This window comes from Dioscorea cayenensis, chromosome 4 (genome assembly GCF_009730915.1).
Source record: "Dioscorea cayenensis subsp. rotundata cultivar TDr96_F1 chromosome 4, TDr96_F1_v2_PseudoChromosome.rev07_lg8_w22 25.fasta, whole genome shotgun sequence".
Lineage (NCBI taxonomy): Eukaryota > Viridiplantae > Streptophyta > Magnoliopsida > Dioscoreales > Dioscoreaceae > Dioscorea > Dioscorea cayenensis.
This window is the reverse complement of record NC_052474.1, coordinates 115,818-131,231: the sequence shown is the minus strand read 5'-3', so window position 1 is coordinate 131,231 and position 15,414 is coordinate 115,818. Positions and strand designations below refer to the sequence as shown.

General features: G+C 37.5%; 3 protein-coding genes, 1 long non-coding RNA gene and 1 other non-coding gene across 5 annotated transcripts; 1 reads left to right on the top strand and 4 right to left on the bottom strand.

The window, feature by feature from the left end:
• Positions 1 to 2,319: 2,319 nt before the first annotated feature.
• Positions 2,320 to 6,451, bottom strand: LOC120258001. The gene is made up of 3 exons (XR_005535939.1): positions 6,310 to 6,451; positions 6,101 to 6,209; positions 2,320 to 5,624 (listed from the first exon to the last, which is right to left on the bottom strand). It is a non-coding gene; the product is annotated as an uncharacterized LOC120258001 (long non-coding RNA).
• A 957-nt stretch (positions 6,452 to 7,408) lies between these two features.
• On the bottom strand, positions 7,409 to 7,906 carry LOC120257994 (36.4 kDa proline-rich protein-like). The gene has a single exon (XM_039265324.1). It carries the CDS (start codon positions 7,904 to 7,906, stop codon positions 7,409 to 7,411), a length of 498 nt encoding a protein of 165 aa, XP_039121258.1.
• A 1,009-nt stretch (positions 7,907 to 8,915) lies between these two features.
• LOC120259180 (14 kDa proline-rich protein DC2.15-like) lies at positions 8,916 to 9,763 on the bottom strand. Its single transcript, XM_039266734.1, has one exon. The coding sequence runs from the start codon at positions 9,664 to 9,666 to the stop codon at positions 9,253 to 9,255; it is 414 nt and encodes a 137-aa protein (XP_039122668.1). The 5' UTR covers positions 9,667 to 9,763; the 3' UTR covers positions 8,916 to 9,252.
• Positions 9,764 to 11,264: 1,501 nt separating this feature from the next.
• LOC120259049 (NADH dehydrogenase [ubiquinone] 1 beta subcomplex subunit 8, mitochondrial) lies at positions 11,265 to 15,146 on the bottom strand. The gene is made up of 4 exons (XM_039266582.1): positions 14,868 to 15,146; positions 14,687 to 14,773; positions 14,507 to 14,602; positions 11,265 to 11,459 (listed from the first exon to the last, which is right to left on the bottom strand). Exons 1-4 carry the CDS (start codon positions 15,039 to 15,041, stop codon positions 11,403 to 11,405), a joined length of 414 nt encoding a protein of 137 aa, XP_039122516.1. The 5' UTR covers positions 15,042 to 15,146; the 3' UTR covers positions 11,265 to 11,402.
• Positions 15,147 to 15,256: 110 nt separating this feature from the next.
• Positions 15,257 to 15,372, top strand: LOC120259766. The gene has a single exon (XR_005536318.1). It is a non-coding gene; the product is annotated as a U5 spliceosomal RNA (small nuclear RNA).
• Positions 15,373 to 15,414: the final 42 nt, after the last annotated feature.

The following is a 15,414-nucleotide window of genomic DNA, read 5'->3' as shown; positions in this document are numbered from 1 at the left end:
AGCATGTTCTATCACAGTTGTAGAAGATTTTGCAAGGTGGCAAGAAATTAGAGAGAGATGAACCGGATAATCTTGATGAAGATGATGATGATGATGATAATGTGATTTGGCATGACAAAATAAAATAAAGGCACAAGTTAGAAGCACGTCGTCCACCCCTCAACATCATAAAAATTTAGAATGCATTTACTTGGCATATCTTATTTATCTTGATGAATACTAATTATCTTATTATTAATTAATATTGGATTCAATAATGTGTGATTAGTGTAATTAAGAAACCATGCACAGATGCCCACCAATCCTGCCTTTGGGGATCCTAAAGGCCATTCCACCAGACAAGCGTTGACAAGTGGCCACATATATATATATATATATATATTTACTTATACATATCATTGATTAATTCTATATCATTTCATCGTTCCCCTAATCAACTGCATTATTTTTTTTTTCTTCATGTTCTTAAACTCTTCTAGTCAATTGAGAAGGAGAGAATAGATCGAGTTAAAAAGTTTGAGAGTGACGTCTTGTAATGCATGCGTAACATATATGCATCTTGACATTAGTGCTTAAATTAACACAAGGCATTAAGGGACAGGCAAATCTCCATTAATCATTTATATTTCTCACACATTGATGTCATTGAAACAAGGGTAGTTAATTTATATACATATACTGTCTAGACGATAACATGTGGCCTCTTATCCTCACCACAGGTTGTGTTATTTATCCATTCGTTTGGTCCACGACCAATGAAGTCACTTTTAATTAATTTGTATCATGAGTATGCATCTCTTAAGAGAGCCATGTACGACAAGTTTGGATATAGAGTCGGTTTCTCTCAGCCACGAAAACTCATTATAAAATATTGGTCAATGATTAGGCGTCAGTGCTGGAACATTATTTGAATTAATTACGCATACACAATGAATCTAGCTCATTAATTAATTGCTAATTAATGTTTCTATTACATAAATATTATGCATAATAATTGCTATTAAGGATCACAGGTGCTTGTTTGGGTTCATTAATTCCCCATTGATATATAGAGATCCAATTATTGGATTCAGACTAACACGAAGTTGGATTTTCGGAGAGTTGGAATAATTTCCAAATGAAAATTTTGTCTTGGCGTGTTGAATTCAAGGAAAATATAATAAATGTTCTATCACTACGTACATTTACATTCTTCGTCTACTCCCTCTAATGTTACTACACTTATAAAAAAAAAAAAATTATTCATTTATTTTCTCTAAACCACCTGATCAAAACTTGAAGAGCCGTCGATTGAGGGGGTAATTAAAACATAGGAAATTAGGAACTATTTAATTGTGTGTGAGTGTGTATTTTAGTAGTATAAGTGAAGTCACCGTCAACTTTTCCTGGAAAAAACAATGAAAAGAAAAGTATGAAGTTATATATATATATATGGTTGGCATCACCTTATTGACACGAATATGGGTTGTGGATACATGGAAACATCATATGGAACAAAAGTACTCTAAAAAAAAATCATATGGAACAAAAGTGATGCTCAAAGTTTGACACTGAAAATTAAGAATGAATAACAAGAAAAGGTTAGATGGTCTACTTCATTAAGTGATTAGTTTTATGCATAAGCATGGCTCTATATGTCAGCTTTGGAGCTTCTTGCTGGCAGATTTTTCAACCAAAAGACAAACACAATTTCTACACAAAATATTATTTCTTAATTTCCAAGTCAAGTGCTATTTTTCCATGGAGGTCGGTGACATTTATATATATTAATTGTTTGAATAGTTCTTAGTCTTCCCAGCTAACAAATACAGTTTGTGTACAATTATATTATAGTTCTATATCCATTTTTCAAATTTGGCCCAAACTCAAAGTTTGGACCTGGAATTCTGGAAAGTAAAGTATGATCTTCTCTCATAAATGGATCAAATTAATATATAATATCTCTGAAGTAAGAAGGTCGGTGAGGAATTCAGTTTGTTAATTTGGATAAGTTTTCAATATATTAATACTTCTTTTAAAAAAATATTTGAAAATAAACCATCACTAGGTTTTATCAACCCATTGCATGCATGATTCACTTCACGGCACATGATGAGGATGGACCTCAAGCTCAGGAATAAGGCCAAGTACAAAAACAACCAAGAGTACAACAAAAGGTTATTAAGTGATCAGGACAGTTTTCATGATCAATGCTTTTGGACCATAAGTTGCTTCTGTTGAGGCAAGAATGTATATAATGTTTTCTCTTAAAGACTCAGTTTTTGATCTGAAGATAGTACTAATTTTGTTGCTAAGAATGAAGAAGTACTGGAAAAACAATTACTCTGAAATTCAGTTCATCCTTGCATTCATTGTTCAGTCAAACATTTAAACAAATATTTGCTGGGCATGCTAACCAGGCAACCTAATACATACAACCAGAACTTCTAAAACACATAATACAAACACACACACACAGATACTGTAATAGAACAAAATAAAGATAACTTAATACAATCACTAATTGCCAGGATGTTGTCATTCCAGTTGAGTGATGTTCCCAGGCTTTCACTGTACCTTTGACTCAATTCAGTGTATCCACAGCAGTGCACAACATCCCCACTTCTAATCAACCTAAACCTCAACATCCTCCCCTTGATCAAAAGTTTTACGAACTCCTAATTCACCACGAAGTACTTCAAATTTATTTCTTAACAAACTCTTGGTGAAAATGTCTGCCAACTGCTTCTCAGTCCTGCAATGCTTCACATCTATTGTTTCATCCTTTATAAGTTCCCGGATAAAATGGAAACGTGTGTTGATATGTTTAGTACGACCGTGGAGAATTGATAATGATCCGTCCGTTTGTTAATCTGATCGAATGGTATAGATTGCGTTGGACAATCAATAGTTTGAGTCACCTCCTTCTCATGTGCTAGCTCAGAGTTTTATGCATCCGAGTCAGTATGTCTCAGCCAATCCTATTGCTTCTCTTCGAAAAAGCGCACATTCCTGCTGACGTGTACACATTTAGAATCATGATCTATAATTTTATAGGCTCTTGAGCGATCGTTGTAGCCAATGAAGACTCCTCCTCATGTCTTGGAGTCAAATTTTGCTCTTTGCTGCGAGTCAACGAGCACATGAGCCAAACACCCGAAGACCTTGAAATGGTCTACGCTTGGTCTTTCTCCGGTCAGCACCTCCACTGGAGTTTGAAACTTCATGGCTGAAGTGGGTGATCGATTGAGAATGTAGACGGCTGTGGCCATCGCTTCGTCCCAGTATTCCGGTGGAACCTTCATCTATTTTAATAGAGTTCGCGCCATCTCAGTGACCATTTTGTTCTTACGCTCGGCAACGCCATTTTGCTATAGTATTTGTGGAGCCGACAATTGATGGAGGATTCCGACAGTATTACAATAGGCCTCGAATTCTTTGGATGTGAGTTCTCCTCCATGGTCTGTGCATAAGATCTTCATAGGAAGTGATAGTTGCTTCTCCACCAGCAGCTTAAATTGCTTGAATTGCTGGAAAGCTTCTTGTTTTCTCTGTATAAAGTACACCCAACTATGTCTAGAATAGTCATCAGTCAGTAGAAGGAAGTAGTAATTACCTCCTATAGATGGTGTTCTGATTGGTTCGACGAGATCATCGTGAATTAGCTCCAGAGGAGCCACCGCACGCTTTGCCAATCCTTTAGGAAATTCAGCTTGAGCTTGCTTTCCTTAAGAGCATGCTTCGCATGGTTGCACATATTTGATATTGGGCAATCCCTACACTAATTGCTGATCTGATAGTCGTTTCAAGCTTTTTGTATTTATATGACCGTATCTCCTGTGCCATAGATCTGAAACATCTCCATCTTGCGCCATATACGCAGCTCCAACATCATCTGCTTCTAAGGGAAACAATTTGTGAGTTGTCATACATACCTGTGCAACTCTTGCTTTGGATTCGGTTTCCATGATGTTACACACTCTTTTGGTGAATTCTACATCAAATCCTGAATCCATCATTTGCCCAACGCTCAGCAAATTGTGAGCTAAAATTGGGACAAACTGTACGTACATCATTCAAGGTAGTGATTTTCCCTTTGCTTGAGTAGAGATTCACACTTCCTATTCCTTCAACCTTCAGAGCTTTCCCGTCTCTTACTGTGATAGAGCAGCTTGGAGTGTCTTCGATATGCTGAAATAGATTCTTCTCACCTGTCATGTGGTTTGAACAACCACTATCAATGAGCCAGGTACCTCCTCTCTTCTTTGGTTCTTCATAGATTGCCATGAACGCAACTCCTTCTTCTTCCTTCTCCTTCTCTTCTTTTACTATATTAGCTTCTCTGTTTCTATACCAACATTGGGCTTTAACATTCCCATACTTCTTGCATACAAAACATTGAACGCCTTTATATTGTTTACTAGGCTCTGCTGATTAAGTATGTTCTAGGCGACCGAGCTCTGAGCTTCTTCCTCGCCCGAGCCCACGACCTCTGCTTCTAGGGAAATAGTGACCTCGGCCTTTTCCTCCTCGATGTGGATGTTCATTGAATTGAACACCACTTCTGCCAGCATTCAGTGCTTTCTCTCCTTCTTGATGGTTTCCTTCAATGTTGAGTATGGCCTCATGATTCTTTAGTGAGCCACTGAGCTATTCTATAGTGAGTGTGTTTAAGCAAATGATTAATGAACTGCTTGTGAAAATCTGGGAGTCAAGCTTATGAGAATTTTAGAGACAATAGCCTTTTGAGGAAGATCTTGCTTCAATACTCTGATTTGATATACGATGTCCAGGACCCTGCTTACAAAGTCTTGGACACTCTCACCTTGCTTCATTTTAACAACATCAAACTCCCTTTGAAGTGGATGAAATTGAAATTGTATGTTGGAATTGTCTGAGTCTCCTTGGAATTCAGTTTTTATTATATCCCATGCCTCCTTTATTTTCTTCAGATATCCGTACCAGTATTCTAGGATAAAGGGCTCGCTGGATCAGGTACATGGCCTTGGCATCCTTCTTGAGACTTTCATTGATTATAGTTGTATCTCCTTCTTCACTGAATCCTTTCTCAACTAATTTCCATAGATCCTTTGATCTAAACGTACATGGTCTTCATCATCAGAGCCCAAAGGTTATAGTTGTCACCGTTGAAGTAGGGAACATCAGCATCCTTTGCTAAAGAGCTTGACATCTCTAATACCACTGCTGAGGCAAGAATGTATTTAATCTTTTCTCTTAAAGACTCAGTTTTTGATCTGAAGATAGCACTAATTTTGTTACTAAGAATGAAGAAGAAGTACTGGCAAAACAATTGCTCTGAAATTTAGTTCATCCTTGCATTCATTGTTAAGTCAAACATTTAAACAAACATTTGCTGGGCATGCCAACTAGGCAGACTAATACATACAACCAGAACTTCTAAAACACATAATACAAACACACAACAGGTACTGTAATAGAACAAAATAAAGATAACTTAATGCAATCACTAATTGTTAGGATGCTGTCATTCCAGTTGAGTGATGTTCCCAGGCTTTCACTGCACCTTTGACTCAATTCAGTGTATCCACAGCAATGCACAGCATCCCCACTTCTGATCATCCTAAACCTCAACAGCTTCAATGTATATCTTGCCACAGCAACAGCTGAAACCGATATGTATATATGAATGTTTATTTTCATTCTAAAGAAACCTTTAAATCAGCATTTGGATAGCTATAACACCTTCATGGATGGATATATTAATTCTTTTTATATAGATTTATCTTTTTTTAAGGCTTTTAATTTATCTTGTCATATATCCTCTTCAACATCATCTATTTAATTTCAAAGGCATATAAATCTCTTCCTCTCTTTGAGAATCACTTTCTCGGAGGGTACAAGTAAGTACGTATGCGTGGATTATATATATAATCCATATAAATATAAACTATATTCATTATACAAAAAAAAAATGCATGGATATTATATTGAAACTAAGATGAGTACGTGGCAAGGTTGGATGACTTTTGAATAAAGTGAATAAATCAAGAATTTATTAAAAGAAAAGAATACTGAGAAAGAACAACAAAAAAAAAAGACACACCGAACAGGAAAATAATAAAAAGACTGAAATCCTTACCATAGATGAGGAAAAACAGCTAACTGAACAACGAAAAGATCACAAACGAGGATACAAAAAGGGAAAAGATAAGCTGGGCAGGCGAAGCCAACCATCTGGGGACACATGCCTGCCAAGCAACAAAAGAAGGGAACTACTCTTGATCAGTGGTGTGTGCCAAATCGCCACTAAGAGTTGCAGGTTTAGTACTTAAGAAGTTGAGTGAGCACTTGATCCTCATGAAGACATCTGAAGTTTTCTGCCGATGAGACTCCGAATCTGTTGAAAGCCAGGAGAGAAAAATATTAGCAGTCTTATAAAATATTGAAAACACAGGCAAGACGGGATGATGGAAAACAAGTTTTGCATCAATTCAATCTAGGGTTTAGGGTTTAAAAGTTAGGGTGAGGATTAATAGTAGGACTAATTGTTGGTTCGAAATTGGGTTGAAAGGTCCTCCCCGGCAGCTCTATGCGTGGCCTTCTTTAATTCAGATATCTCTCTCATGAAAGCTACAAGAATTCACGCCACGTACGTCAAGGTTTCCACTTAAGTTGTTATGTCGAGGCCACTTCCACAAGGTAGCTAGAGCCTGGAGGAGCACCCACACATCATACTTTCTTATCTTTTCGTCACAAGGTAGAGGAGCAGCAAGCCACGCATCAGATATCTTTTCATATTAATTTGTTTTTTATTTCTTGGTTTAATGCAGCTCATTCTTCTCAAAGCTCTAGAAATTTGTCAATCTGAATCCTCAGTGAAGCAAAGTCTTACCTTTATCAGCGAGGAGCAGGAGATTGAAAGGCATGCACCTGCCTGTCATACTGTAAGAATAGTGTATTGCGCGCATTGGCTATTGACAGCTGCATGTCTTTGATGAAGCCAATAGATCACATGACCATCTTTTGCTCGATTTTTGTCCTTTGCTTTACTTATTAAGGAACTGATATATATATATATATATATATATATCTCCAAGCAAAAATCAAGCCATGGCCCATATCCATATGCATGGCAAAAGCATATATATACCATGAGACATTATTCTACTTACGTACAATTAAAACACGCTAATAATTTAAAAAACCAAACGCACATCTTTTTATTTTAATTTTTATTTTTCCCAGCAATGAGCAATCTGAAATTTAAGCCATATGACCAATCAATAATGATCTGGTCAGACAACAGACTACTTTTTCACAAGTTAATTAATCCAAAATAGCATATATATATATATATATATATATGTATATATATATATATAAAACCGCGCGGACTTAAACCTTAACACAACACACAACTAATACAAAAAGCCCGGCCAGGTCCTAGCTAGAGAGTAGGGCAAAGATAACCAGCGGGTGGGTCTTTGCCGCAAGTAATGAGAACCTGGAGAGCCAAAGGAATGTAGATATTGAGGTTAAGAACCTTGAGCCTTATTGCAGTGCAAAGGCATGCAGCAGCCTCAAGTTCCAGCAAACCTTGAAGCACCGGGCAGCAAACGTTCTCCACCGGGTTCCCCAACCCAATATGCACCAACCCTAACACATCTATGCACAATCCTATTTTCAAGAGATCAATGGAGCACTTTTGATCAGATGGCGTTGAGGGTGGAGCGTTGATCCCACTCCCACCATTGTACGGCGGATAAACCACCACTGGAGGCGGGATTACCACAGGTGGTGGATCTCTTCGTGGTCTCCTGCTGGTAGTACTGTGATGACGAGGGCTGCTGAATGTGGTGGGTGACGAGGCCTGCTGATTGCAGTCGTTGCATGCAGAGACCAGTGGTGTTGTTACGAGGACCATCAACGAGATCAACATGGCCATGGTTTTGTTGGAGGCCATTTGCATCTTTGAAGAATTAATGAGCAATTAATTAATATGCAGGAATATAATCTCAAGCGCTAGCTAGATCAGCTAGCTAGAGTGCAGTCATATATATATAGTGGAATTTTATGGGCAACCCGTGAACCATCATTTGATGTGCTTGTTCTTTGTTATTTAATATTACTATAGTACTCATTCTTTTTAGTTTGATGCCGTTTGCAAGTTGCAGCTATAACTCCAAAGAATTAAGTAGATCATATGCCTGCGAGAGCACAAATTAACATCACAAGAGAACATGTGCATGGGTTTAAGAGAAGGTCTCACGATCGGACTATAAAAGCCAGTTGGTTAATGAATGAGGATGATGGTATATATATATATATATATATCTAAATGCGTGCAGATGAGTTAAAACTTACAACTGGGACAGGTTCCGTTCAGTCCTCAAAGTGAACACGTGAGCCTTTTTTCCATTTGGTGTTATTTGTACTGTTTCATCCAGCCTTAGTGCTTGCTCAGATGCGAATGGACAATGGACGTGACAAAAATAATATGACTAGCTGTCGCCTGTCGGTATGTGTGTCAAAAAAAAAATCTGGTCAAGTTGACTGCAAGGTACATATGCTTGAAAGTTGAAAGTTAAACCATGGGACCCGGGAATTTAAGCTCCTGGTTTTGGGGGCTGCATGGTTTGTGGTTGTAATTGTCTAATTAATTAAGTAGAGGATCTTAGATGTTATTACTCATTACAAGTCAAGATGAGCGCATATATAGACTAGTTAGCTACTCTTGTCTACAATTTCGATCTTGTTCTCATGTGTTAATTAGTACCTGCAGACATCACCTGCACTAATTAATTTCATCCAATTATATTTATAGTATATACTTGAAATAAGAAGGAGTTCAGTAGCTAGCTAGAACAGGTACCTTTTTAAAGATGCATGAGTGCCACATGATAGTTAAGAACTTAAGACGAAAATACTAATCTACGTGGATACTGCTGGTCAAGTTGATCAACTAGACAAGAGAGCACATACTTGTACTTCCTTGTGCCTTTATTTAAATATTTACTCAGAATGGGAATTTAAAGTACACTTTGGTAAACCCCTCCCACTGAAAGCTAATACTAACGGAAAGAGTACGTAGACACACACACTCCCAAACACGCATGCATATACATGCGTACATACATACATACATACATATATAGTAGCAAATTAGCTCAACAAACACTATGAGAGATACGTGAGGCACATACGCAAATAAGGATGTATGCGTATATGTACGCATGCATGCATACACAAAGGCAAATGAAAGCAAAGAACCACCAACAAAAAGAGTTGGAATTATTGACAAAGGAAGCCAGTGGGTAGCTTCTTGTCACAGTAGTTGAGGAGCAAGGAAAGATCAACGGGGAAGGTGAGCTTGATTCCAAGAACATTTGTCTTGATTGTGGTGCAGAGACAAGCAGCAGCTTCCATGTCACCAAGACCACGGAGCAGTGAGCAGCATGGTTCCTTTGGCGGGGTCCCTAGGTTTTGGCTGATCAAGCCAAACAAGTTGGCGCAACTGCCCAGCTTCGCTGTGTCGCGAGGGCATTTAACTGGCCTAGAGGGAGAAGGAGAGGGCTTTGGTGAGGGCTTTGGGGTGGGCTTGTGTGAAGGTGGCGAACAAGAACCAGTGGTTGAGGAGACTAAGGAGAAGCAGAGGAGGTTCAGACATAGGAGAAGAACTGCAATGACTAATGCTTTGGATGCCATTACGTACGTTAATTAATTAAGCTAGATATTATGTTGGTGGTGGAGTCGGAGATGAACTAATTAATTATTGTTGATGATGAAGGTGGTGAGGATATATTGTGGTTTAATTAGGGTTTTATAGAAAAGTTCCCTGAATGGTATGGCGCTAGCCATGTGAGAAGGTAAGATCGATGGGGCCTGGTTTTAGCTGGCAAATACAAGTTGAGCACAGTGGTCCACGTCTTTGCATGCGATTGAATCATGTTGGGTTAAATATCCATCTTGTTTGAGTGCTACCCATCATTTTGTTTCCATATATATGTGGTTGGCTGGACTGGCACCTTCCTCTTTTCTTTTCTTTTCTTGGTCTTTTTTTTGTTTTTGGATAAAAATGGATGATAGAAGGCTGAAGAAAAGGAAAGGCCCATAGAGACAGATCAACGGTAGAGATCATCCGTCCACAAGGACATGTCTTCTTGGGCCTTGTTTGATATTAAAGATCAGCTCTCTAACCTTTTAATAATTTATTTATATAGCTATCAAAAGGACAAGTATGACTAAGATGTACCAATTAAGATGGCTTAATAATGATTTATCAAATATTTTTCATGTGGGATGAATTGATACACATGACAATGAATACCTGTCATATGTGCCCAAAATAATATATTAGGAATTGTAATTCTGTTATAGTAAATCTGTCATATAATTTTTATGATTCCTCTTATAAAAAACTCACATTAAAACTCATTGAATAGTAAGTATATAGTACTCTATCGCATTGAAAGATGTATAGTATGACAGTGCAGGATTTCAACTCTATTACCCATGCACTAGTAACTACCAAATATCTTACCACTGCACTAAACAAGTGTTGATGCTCTCTAACTTATAATTCCTTTTGACAAAAGAAAACATAAAATTGACTTTAATCATTAAAAAACCATGTGATTATCGTTATTGTGATAGACGAAAGAATGCAAATACAAACATTCTAAAAAATAACATAAACCGGATGCCATGTGCCTTGACAAAGAATTGAGATTAGATCTTAATTCCCTGATCATTGGGCAGCATAATTTTCAACTTTTACTAAGAGGATTGAATTTAAAGGGTTTTTTTTTATCGAATAATAATAATAATAATAATCAAGAACTCCATTACTATAAATCCCTGTTTGTTGGATCATGTTAATAACAGTAATAGTAGTAGTAATAATAATAATAAAAAGATCTCCTGTCATTAATAGGATTGACAGTGAATTTTAGTGAAATTCTGGGTCTAGAAATCCTTCATTATGCAAGCCGTCAAGAGAGCAAGTCGCATTCATAAGCACATGCAATCGATGTTGATCCAACACGGTAGGTAGGTATTCAGCGTTCAAGCGGGGGGGCCTTAAGGTTAGTCCTGGAGCCAAATAAGGGCGACCTAAATATTCCACATTAGTTAAGTAAATGCAAGTTGCGTCCACATTTACTTACCCATCTGCCATCATTTTCTACAATCGATATCCATCCTCAGACCAGATAACTCCCAAGTTCCCAGCTCTCAAATTTTGCTGCAGCGGAAGGGTACTATATATATATATATATATATAGCACTTTTGCATTCAGAAAGAATTCAAGTACTATGGCACTGGAGTGCCCATAAAATCAATCCAAGATTAAGATATTCACCATTTCTTTCCATTTTATTAGAAACAAATAAAATCCACAAACTAAGATAGTCATATGACTTGTAAAATGCAGCAAAGAGCATCAAGGCTCTCCACCAAGCTCCACTCGAAGGTCATCATAAGGATAGACTTTGGGGGCCTGTAAATCCAAAGAAAACACCAATATTTGTCACGTAGTAAAATAAAAACAAAACTAACCTTAATATACGTTGCCGCGTGCAAATAATTTCTTTGAATTAAAATGAGTAGTTTTAGTCCATGATTTCAAAAGAGATATCAAACTTACTCTCTCAAACTCAACAATAAATAAAAGGAGATTACATTCTGAGATCAAGAAGGGCCAATTGGCCCTACATCAACTGGAAGCTGTCATCTAAAATATCAAAAGTGCTCTAGCAGTAGTTCAAATCAGTGAAAACATGAGATGAAAACCTTTAACAATTATGTCTGATCCACAAAGTATGAACCAGAGAAGTTTTTTAAAAAAGAAATTATGGGCAAAATTGACAACTATTTTAAATCTAGAAATTTAAATTATCACATGTATCATAATCTAGGGTGAATGTTTGTCCTTACCTAGACCATTTATGCCTTAACAATGTGAGAATACTCACAACACATGCACATGAAATTTGTTGGACCAGTCCCAAACAAGGAAAGCCAACCTCATTTATCTGTAGAATTAATGGGACTGAATTCCATGTCATCAAGCAGTCTAGACATTTAATTAAGTATATGAATGGCCAAGTAAGAAGTACATAAGTTAACAATAATGGATTGTCACCACAATAATGACGTTGAACCTATAAGCAACCAAAGATCATCAAAAGTGCCAACCAACTGATAATAGCACATTATCACTTGTTCCACATCAACCCATCAAGAAAGCATACTTAAATTGGGCTTTTTAAAAGGTGAAAGTAGAAATGTTCCTGTGGCTAAAAGTTGTCAAGTATTTTTTCTATGTCAAGCCCAAGCATGGCACAAACAAGCTGTGGGAAAACCAATTCCCATATGTCCATAGCTTGAGAGCACATTTGAGTAAATACATGTATTAGATGGCCTATGGTGGATTTCTCAGACAAGATAATTATGAACATATCAAATCAACATCTAATTTTTGGAAAATGCATTTACATATACAAAAACTTCAAAGAACAATCAAAACAATAAGCATGGCCCCTTTTTTCATCAAAATCAGAATCTCTCCGTTCAGTGAACTAGAAGTTAACATCCTTTTTTCCTTGCCCATGTAGATTATGAAACCTGGATTTCATTGGATCATATCCTTGTGCCTACAGTTCACGTGAAAAACCACCAAAATATTTAGCAGAATTATTTCCCACACTTAGAGAAGGACTTTTCCACTCAAGCACAATAGTGAACTTGCAATGTTAGCAGTGGTTTAAACAGTTAGCCAATCTGCACTATATAGCCAATAGCAGCCTTACTCTTTACTTGAAAATTATAAAAATTAGCTGCATCAATAAATCAAAGAAATGGGTCTGTATAATTGAGTTCAAGAAAGCAAAAGAAATTTTAATCACAATATCCGAGTTTAGTTTGATTGGCTGTTCTCAGAATTACATAGTCGAGACCATATCTCTTTCCAAGAACATATACTACTCTCTGAAGCCACAAGCAATTCAACTCCTTGCGAAAAAGAGCAATTCCACTTGATTGCCTCCTATGGTAATATTCATGAGCAAAGCAATGTAAACCATTGTCGTTCTGTCTTTTACACTTGAACAATGATTAATTAAAATTACATATAACAATCCAATCCTTCTTTCAGATGAATTCCTATCATAATGCCACTGCACGTTAACTATATACTATTTTCTAACTTGTGCATCTCTTATCATCAAGATATAGAAAAGATTAAAAAGGAATACAACGAAAAAGTACATGACCTTCAAGTGTATGATAAAAAAAGACATTTTTGCCATGACACATATATGGTACTCCAAAGTCAACAAAAAGATTTATCTATGCCAGACTCAAAAGATCATCCATGCTTTCTTACTTTGTCTTCAGAATTATCAGATGTATGATATGCTAAAAGTCTCTATAAAATAAGGTTACCGACCAGTGGCTAGAGTAGAAATCAAGTCTTCAGCAAAAGATTGTAACCCATGCATATTGAAATCCTTTCAAAAGCCTTAGGCCTTATTTGGATTAGCTTCTAGGAAGCCCAGAAGCGCTTTTTATAAGTTAAGTGTTTATGGGCTGAAAAAAATTTGTTTGGATTAGTTTTCCTGCCTAAACAGAAGCTGTAAAAAAAATAAATAAATAAAAACACTGTTTTTTTTTCAGAAGCTGGTCATGTGAAGTAGTTTTTTAGAAGCAGTTTTGGGGTTACACAATTACTTAACTTCCCTTATGAAATAAAGAAATGACCTAGGTTTTTAAGTTTCTCTCCAAGTCCAAGCTTTTTGCATTCCTATCCAATCATTCTCGGTCTCCAAGATCTAAAGGCCTTCCCTTCCATCCGCTCATGTCCCTTCCCCGTGTCATAAATGCATAATAATTAAGATATTATTATAATTCAATGAATACCCATTTTAGTAATTCACTTAAAAAAAATCTAACGAATGCACATCCAAACAACTTCAAAAGTACTTCTATATTAACTTATTTAAACACAAAATACAGAGAAGCACTTAACATACTCTAAGAACCACTTTTTCCATAAGTTCTTCTACCAAAGTATAAAAAAAAAATATTTTCTAAAATATTTGACCACAATTGTGAGGCACCCTGTATCTCTACCAACGCCAACCTAACAATACCATTTCTCTTCCAATCAAAGGTTGATTTTGTTTTTCTTTTGACCATCCTCATGCCTTCTTATTACACAAACACATTGCATTCATTATTTTTGGTAATTAAACATTGCTTGTAGAAGTTGAGGCAGCAGAGGGGAATACAATTCTATGAGAGTATCACACCTTCTAAAATCTAGGGCTAAGCATTTGAATTTGAAACTATGATCAACCATCAAGAGTTACCAGAGCAATCTCCCATGCATATGCTGTTTCCAAAAATTAAGCAACTACACAAAACCCATAGATTGTAAAAGCCCTATCTAGATCTAACAGGAACACAAGGCAGCAACTACTAAGAAGGCAGAATTGAAGTAAAGTTGATACCAATAGAAAAGACAGAAGAGGATTAGAGTCTTACAAATGGTATCTTGGAAGCCTTGTCATTCCACACCGCCAGCAGCCCGATGGACGCGAAGAAACTCAGGCCTCCACAAAGCCAAGCCAGCGCCTCATACTGCAAAGGCAAGAACTCGGGTACCAATTTTTCTGATTGGAGGATCAAAGAAAAGGGATCGATGAAACCCTAATGATACGATACCTTTCCGATAGTAGGGGCAAGGCGGTCAACGCAAGGTTCGGGGTAGGGAGTGCCATTGTCCCAAATTAGTTCATCGTGCGCAGGAAGCTGAATAGGACGAAGACGATGGTTATAGTGATGGAGATGGTGATAAGAGGAGAGAGATTTGCATCAGAGAAGAAAAGATAGAGAAGGGGCTCACAGGCTTGTCGGGGACGATGTGCTTGCCGACGGGAAGGCCCATGCCGGCGCGGGTACGGAAGGCGGAGGGGAGGGACCTCCCGACCACACCGCCGCCTCCCATGATCCGGCTGGCCGCACTGCTGAGTCTGCCTGCCATCTTCGCTTCTTCCTCTTCCGATCCACCTCTTTTCATCAATTTATCTATCCATCGGGTCGATCAAGTTAGTAAATGGGTCAATCAAGATTGAACCTAACCTGTTTATCCTGGCTAGCTAGCGGTTGCAACTCGTCCCTTTCTTTCTTCCTTTCTGGGATAAACTTTTAGTTAGTCCCACATCGGGTAGGATGAGAAGTGTCTATCCGCTATGGGCTATAAATAAAGAAGCCTTACTGTGTAAAAAGCCACGCAGCTGCGTGGTGAGCACAGAGCGAACTATTCTTTCGCCTTTTACTAAAGAATACCGTGTGCACGCCACATATAAGCAGCATACGCCTATTTTTGGAGGGTTTTTTCTGCAAAGAAAGAACCCTACAACTATGAATAATTAAGTATTTGGATGGTCTCA